The sequence below is a fragment of the Lucilia cuprina genome, chromosome 4 (genome assembly GCF_022045245.1).
Source record: "Lucilia cuprina isolate Lc7/37 chromosome 4, ASM2204524v1, whole genome shotgun sequence".
Lineage (NCBI taxonomy): Eukaryota > Metazoa > Arthropoda > Insecta > Diptera > Calliphoridae > Lucilia > Lucilia cuprina.
This window is the reverse complement of record NC_060952.1, coordinates 63,388,055-63,396,175: the sequence shown is the minus strand read 5'-3', so window position 1 is coordinate 63,396,175 and position 8,121 is coordinate 63,388,055. Positions and strand designations below refer to the sequence as shown.

The window sequence follows — 8,121 nt, the reverse complement described above, 5'->3', positions numbered from 1 at the left end:
CGTCTTCTTCTTTTTTGGGGTTTCCGTAACGTTAAAACTGTGGTCTGACGACAGGTCCAAGTTTTATATTTTTCATTACAGCAAAGTCAATTAGATACTGAATCTTATTGAGGTCTGTTGGCTAATAGGTAGGTTGGCCTCAAGATATGACATCTAGCCTGTTATGCGATATTGCTTCTAGCAATTGTCTGCCTTTGGGAGTAATGAGACGAGAGCCCCAAAATGTATGTTTTGTATTATAATCACCAGCTGCTATGAATCTTGGGCCAATAGTTTTTATGTAATCGAGAAACTCTTCTCGATTTACATTATACCTATGAGGAAAATATATTGAAGATATTGTTACTCTACTATCATGTATATTTATAGAGGTGGCCTGGATATGGTCCTTTTTATAGCCACCACCAAAAAAGATGGGGGGTATATTGATTTTCTCATTCCGTTTGTAACAGGCATAACTGCTTTAGAAGAACGAGTAAAGAGATGATATTCGACATAAATAAGTTTCATATAAGCCAAAATCTTTGTACCAATTTTTTTGAGGATAGTAGTATGGAAATGGGGAGGAAGATTTTCATCTGCCTCCCCATTTGTTTTCAGTGAAGAAGAAAATATTTTTTTGAAATTGTGGGGAAGAAAATATTTTTTGTAAAATTACAAAATTGCAGAATGGGAAGAAAATATTTTTTTTGAAAATTTGTTATCATTGGTCTGAGGATAACTTCAAAGTATAGTTAACAGAATGGTAAGCTATCAATATATTTTTTTTTAATTTTTTGGTTTTTTATAAATTATTTTTTACTTTTCAGAGAATATATAAGAATTGATGACATTCCGATAGAACAGCCTTATAAAGTATTGTGTTTTGAATGGAAAGAAACTCAATGTGGATCAAAAGTAATTGCATACTTAGAAAACAATAAGTGGTTTTATCTTCCACGAAGAATTACCAAATTTTTAAATAAAGAGGATCCATATTTAAGCAAAATGAGCGAATAAAAGTATACAATTACTTATAAAGGACGTGAATCAACAAATGGTCCTGCAATATTTGAATTATATATAGCTAACTTTTTTTTAAAATTAAATAAAAACTTATTTAATCATTTCAAGAAAATAGTTTTATTTATAAATATATTTATATTATAAAAAATAAATAAAAAGATAATTCCAGCAGGAATTTATCGCCCTCCTCCACAAACATCTTTATTACGTCATCATTGACTTGTGTTGCTGTTGTTGTCTCTGTTGTAGCAAATTGATCCTCCTCCATAAACATCTTTATTATGTCATCATTGACTCGTGTTGCTGTTGTTGTCTCCGTTGTGGCAAATTGATCCTTCTCCATAAACATCTTCATTATGTCGTCATTGGCTCGTATTGCTGTTGTTCCTGTTGAAGCAGATTTCACCTCGTTGTAGGATTTTGATTTTCTATACTCAAAATTGTTTATTCAAAAAATGTCTTTTTTTATTTGCTTTTTATTGCAAATCTTTTTATTGCAAATCTAATGTTAACGCAAAATTCGCAAATGAACATGCTTGAATTCACTTTTATATTAACAATTAATTTGTAAAATACTAATAATTATACCTTAAAACTGTTTAATATTTTGAAAAAGGATCTATGAGAACGGAAGTTTAACTTTTTTATGAGAACGGAAGATTAACTTTTTATGTAAATATGAAAAGCAATTCTAAAATCGATTCTTTAATGCAACTCTGTTGGTTATTGACCCCTATCGCATTGTTGAATTTAATGTAATTTAAAACGCCTTACATTAAAAAAAATAATAATAAATTGATTTTAAATTTATTTTCCCATAATATGTTGACTATTAACTTTTACATACATATACATATGTATGTATAGTTTTTGTCTCCTACCATAATTTAATGTAATTTAAAACACCTTAATTAAAAATAAATAAATCAAATAAGTACTGAAATTAACAATTTTTTACATACATAGTTTTAACACAGTGAAAATTTTGTTAAAGTTGGCATTTTATTTATTTGTAAAAAGTTTGTTAACCTTAAAATGTTTAACAGGTAAACAATTATTTGCGATTCGGTAAATTTTCTTTTTAATTTAACCCATTCGACACCCAACAAAATTTAAAAATAATTGCAATACTATTTTTCAAATGAAGGTAATGAAAATTGTACAAGCCATTGTACATACCCATAATAATTCCTGGTAAATTAAAAATTTTTTGATAAAGCAATTTAATATATTTCCGTTAAGGAAAAAAATATATGTGAACACATTTGGTAAATATTTAAATATATTTTTCATTAGTCCAAAGACTGATTTTAAAGTGTACAAGCATTATTAAAAACTAAAAGGAAATTATGTTTCAGTGCATGTTTTGTAAATCCGTGTTTGCTGAAAAAGAAATGTTGAAAGGACATGAAGTCCTTCATTGTATTGAATGTGAAAAATGGTTTTCTAACAGAAACCATTTGCAAGAGCATGAGAGATCTCACGCTAGTGTATCCAACATAAATAATAATAATAATTTTAACAACTTTAAGTGTAGAAGAGCATTCAAAGGAAGAATAGAGACATACTTCTATGAAAACAAACAGGAGGATATACTACAGCCGAAAGAGTTTTTCGAAATAGTAAATGAAGGGTTAGTATGTATTATTATTAATTCTATAAAAAATTATACTACATTCAAGTATAATATGGAGCTTCAATGCGAGTACATCAAAATAAGAGATGAAGATATAGAATTAACCTCTATCACCCACCGCTCCACAGTGGGGCAGAATGGACATTTTTTGGAAATAAATCTGGCATTTCTAAACGGCTGATCCGATCGGGATAAAATTTGGCGTGAGCGTAGCCAAGGAGTATTCGAGTTTAAGTTTTGAAGATGAATCCCGCAGATGCCCCAGGGACGGAGCTGTGGCGGCTCAAAGTAGGGTACCTACGACATGTAAAATTTTTAAACTTGTGCCATTTTTTTGTTTTTCACCCAAATACAAAGATTTTTATATTTTCTGAAAGCGCTTGACGAAATCTTAAAAAAACATGCGTGGACATACTACTTATCTCTTACAATACCCGAGTTATAGGCATTTAAAAATTTAGTGATACAAAATTTACCATACCTTGGTCCGCCTTTTTTTGAATACCGGGCGTAATTTTGGACCAAATTTTTTTCTTGTTAGTTAGACAACAAAATTTCCAATAATATACAAAAAATTTCAGATCAATATCATTTACAGATCCAAAAATATACGTTTTTTAATTTAAAAATTCAAAAAATTTTAGATTTTTGCCGTTTTTTGCCCAAAATGTGTCTTAACTCTTTTATTAATAAAATAAAATTTTCTTTAACAACATATAACAATTTTATAGTTTTCTAAAAGGTATCTTTACGCAGAACGCTTTGGCGTAAAAAACTTGTCCTATTTTTTGAAAATGTTGCCAATGCGTCCTTCCGAATATGACCTATTTTTTATCAAAACTTCAACTTTGGGCGACATGTTCTAAAATCCCAAAGCTGGGATCAGAAAACTGAAAGCAGTTTTGGAAACCTCAATATGTTTTCTATTTACTCCAAAAGTATTTTCGCAGCCCTGAAAGAAATGTGGACCCTATGGGCAAAAATGTAAAAAATCCCATTTTTGGGATTTTCATTCCTATTTTTGGGAATTGCGGGATGCCCTTTGACCTTTTCAATTTTTTTTGCATTTTCTTATTTGAAATGACAAATTTAACAAGCGTTGAAGATTTCATTGAGTTTTGTTCATAAATAAAGATTTTGTCATATATTACATATTTGTTAAATTTCTAAAACTATGATTTATATAAAAAATATATAAAAAAACAATTTAATACAATATCATCAGTTACTTTGTATAATAGCTTTTTATACCCACCATCAAAAAAGATGGGGGGTATATTGTTTTTGTCATTCCGTTTGTAACACATTAAAATATTCGTCTAAGACCCATAAAAGTATATATATTCTGGGTCCTTATTAGATTCTAAGACGATCTAGCCATGTCCGTCCGTCTGTCCGTCTGTCTGTCTGTTGAAAACACGATAGAGTCCAAACACGATAGAGTAGCTAGCGAGCTGAAATTTTGCACAGATACTTAAAGTTGATCCAGTTTGTTTGGTATTGAAAATGGGCAATATCGGTCCACGATTTCGCCTAGCCCCCATATAAGGCCCCTTTTAGAAAATGACATTATCGCCAATAACTGACTAACAAAAGCATCAATAGCGCTGTAATTCGGCACAAACATGTTTTATGGGGACATAAATCTTTTCATAGAATTTCATAAGGATCGGTTCATAATTGACCCTACCCCCCATACAAAGTACCCTTCAGAAAATGACTTTATCGTTCACAACTGACTAACAGAAGCATCAATAGCGGTGTAATTCGGAACAAACATGTTTTGAGTTGACATAAATCTCTTCGTAGAATTTTATAAGGATCGGTCCATAATTGACCCTACCCCCCATATAAAGTCCCCTTCAGAAAATGACTTTATCGCAATAACTGGCTAAGAGAAGCATCAATAGCAGTGAAATTCGACACAAACATGTTTTATAGGGACATAAATCTTTCATAGAATTTCATAAGGATAGGTCCATAATTGACCCTACCCCCCATACAAAGTAGCCCTCAGAAAATGACTTTAACGCTCACAACTGACTAACAGAAGCATCAATAGCGGTGTAATTCGGCACAAACATGTTTTATGGGGACATAAATCTTTTCGTAGAATTTTATAAGGATCGGTTCATAATTAACCCTACCCCCCATATAATTTCCCCTTCAGAAAATGACTTTGTCGCTCATAACTGGCTAAGAGAAGCATCAATAGCGGTGAAATTCGGCACAAACATGTTTTATGGTCTCATAAATCTCTTTGTAGAATTTTATAAGGATAATTGACCCTATACATAATTGACCCTATCCCACCTATAAGGTCCCTTTCAGAAAACGACTTTAATGCTCATATCTACCTTAAGAAGCATATATATAACAATAATATTCGACATATAAAAGTTTTATGGGAACTAAAATCATTTTCTTAAATTTTATGAGGATGAGTCCATTATTATCTAACCCCCTAATAAGGTGCCCTTTAGACAACGAATTCAACGCTCATTACTACAAAATTCTACATACACAAGTTTCGTGCGAGCCAAAATCTCCCTATCAAATTTTATAAGGATCGATCCTTATTGAAAGTAAGAATATCGGTTCACGTTTTCTCCCTATTATAATGCCCCCTTCAGAAAATAACTTTATCGCTAGGAGATGTATCAATAGCGGTGAAATTCAACACAAACATGTTTAATGAGAACTTAAATTTATGCTCATATCTGCTCATAACATATATATAAAGCAATAAAATTCGAGATAAAAAAGTTTTATAGGAAATAAAATCATTTTCATAAATTTAATGAAAATGGATTTATAATTGACCTTACCAAGGTCCCCTTCTGAAAATGAATTTTGGACTTATTACTGACCCAAAAATGTGAGTACATCAGTAAAATTCTACATAAACATGAATGATTTGATGGTGGGTATTTAAGATTCGGCATGGCCGAATATAACACTCTTACTTGTTTTATTTGAACTGTTTATCTTAAACATAATACAATTAATTCTTTCAACCTACTTATATAGTTAAAAATTTTCTTTAACAACATATAACAATTTTATAGTTTTCTAAAAGGTATCTTTACGCAGAACGCTTTGGCGTAAAAAACTTGTCCTATTTTTTGAAAATGTTGCCACGGCGTCCTTCCGAATATGACCTATTTTTTATCAAAACTTCAACTTTGGGCGACATGTTCTAAAACTTCATCCGTTTAGAATAGAACTTTAATGGCACAAATCAGGTCATTCCAGATATCAACTATCCCCGTATTGCGCACGTTGAGAAGGCTGTTGTCTTTAGCCACACTTTGGTAGCCACAACACAACTTTATTGGCACAAATCAGGCCAATTCAGATATCAACAATCTTTAGTATTGCGCCCGTTTTCGCCCACTTTCGTTTGCCAAACTTTTGTAGCTAAAGATACAAATTTCGTGGCACAAATCAGGTTATTCCAAAATCTTGCTTTTGTTAGGTCCTCTGCCAATTCCTCTGTAACATTTACCAATAACATCCACCTTAATATAAGTATATAAACATGCATATCCCTTAAAATTTCATTTAAAATCACTGCATGTTTTTTGAAATAAAATTAAGATTTTTTTAAAAGACAAACATCAAAAAATATTTTAATTTATTTTGACATTGAGCTCATACAATTACAAAAACAAAATACATGTTGTTTTTGTATTGTTGTAGTGATGCATATACCTGTTTAGTGTACCCTGGGTATACATATCCAGAAGGTAATATAAGTCCTTTAAATCTTCCTCGTTTTGAGATGATAGAGTTTCATAACAAATGCATCTTTTTCGCATAGTTGAAAGAAAAGGAGCATTTTCTTGAGCTGAAAAGTTGAACATGCTTAAAATCTCGATTCCTCGCTTTCTGGGCTTCTTCTGTTAACTCTCCAAGTGGAAGAATATTTGATTCAATTATTATTTGACCATGACACAATACTTTGTGTACTGTTGGTGTTAGTTCCCTCCATGGATACAGAGATACAAGTAATTTAGAAATTTCAGATGTATATTCCCCAAATCGATTTCCATTAATTTTATGTTTACTATTCAGTGCCATTAAAATAGTGTTTAATCTTCGAAGCAACTCCTTGTTGATTCCAGTTATTTTTGAAGTAATTTCAAAATCACGACAAAACCTTCTCGCCGTATTACCGTCATTTGTACTACCGCAACTTGGAAGTGGTTTGTCGATGTTTAATCCCATCTGAACTTTAAATTCTTCTTGGATTCTGCTTTTTTCCGCAGCTCTCAGTTCTTTCAATTCTTCATTATTTTTTGTTGATTTAGTAAGATTCTCTGGCACACTTCTATATTTGACACAATTCTTGAATTCTTGTGTTTTAGAGCAAAGATAATATATCAATACAAGCTTCTACAACATTAACAGCAATAGGTGATGGTCGGATAGTTTGTTTTTTTCCTGGATCGCCTTGTATGATGGTAATATATTGTGTCCTTTTTCATGCAGAGCTTTCCTTAATATTTGGTACTTATTTCGACTGAGACCCAGTTCCAACATAAGCGCTATTGCTTCCTCTTCAGTAAAATTTGATTGTGATGTTGGAGTTGGTATACTTTCCACAATTCGCTTAAGTCGTTTTGGTGAACATAAGTCTTCGTATGACTTGCAAGGCGCTCCTACTGATGTGTTGTAAGTTGAGATTTCCGTAGTAGTTTCCATCCAACTACAAAATTTTAATCAAAACTTCTTTTGATTTCCACCCACAGACTTACTTTTTACATCAAAAAGTTTTCAATTTTTGATATGCCTGTTTTGCTTACTTTTCTACTATATGTAGTTTTTATATAATTTGAAATGTCTTCAATTCTTTCTGGCCCTTTTGAAGATACACTCCATAAAACGGAACACAACTCTTCATACTTTAATGTAAACTTCATTGTAGATTTATTAAATATGGTACTTAAAATCTGAGAATTCTACCAATTCTTGTCATTTCCGATACAGGTATTCGAAAGTAAAAAATTACGAACTGTCTACCTATTAACATTTAGAACTATATTACTATAACCTGTAATTCAGTCATTGATATTTCTTATTAGTGAATGAATCGAAATTATCATTAAATGTATATTTTTACCTATATGATCATAAACGAAACAGAACGAAATGATCTGTCGAAAAAATTTAGGTAAAAAATAGTTATAAATTTCTGAAAATTTAAGCATAATAGGATCTTTCAATTATAAGGATAAGCAAACAAATAGAAAAGAGGTAAATATAAGATTTAAACATGTTGTCATATTTAATACTTAAATATGAAAAATATGAAATTAAAGGACACAGGTTTAAATGAACATACTTTTGAATGTAATTGAGATATTGGTTTGAAATTTTTTGTAAAGGGTCGAGAATTTCCATATCTAACTAAAAAAAGATATTAAGGGTTAAATATGGACTAAATTGTTGTAGCTATCTGCGACCCTATTAAAATT

The 8,121-nt window shown here is 31.0% G+C and overlaps 1 protein-coding gene across 1 annotated transcript in view; it reads right to left on the bottom strand.

Moving 5' to 3' along the window:
• Positions 1 to 1,013: 1,013 nt before the first annotated feature.
• The window catches only part of LOC124419242 (asparagine-rich protein-like), an 8,331-nt gene continuing 1,223 nt past the window's right edge, over positions 1,014 to 8,121 (bottom strand). The window contains exons 3-4 of the mRNA XM_046947864.1: positions 1,214 to 1,433; positions 1,014 to 1,070 (exon numbers count right to left, since the gene is read on the bottom strand). Of these exons, the coding sequence (XP_046803820.1) occupies positions 1,014 to 1,070; positions 1,214 to 1,433 (277 nt within the window). The remainder of the gene's footprint in view (positions 1,071 to 1,213; positions 1,434 to 8,121) is intronic.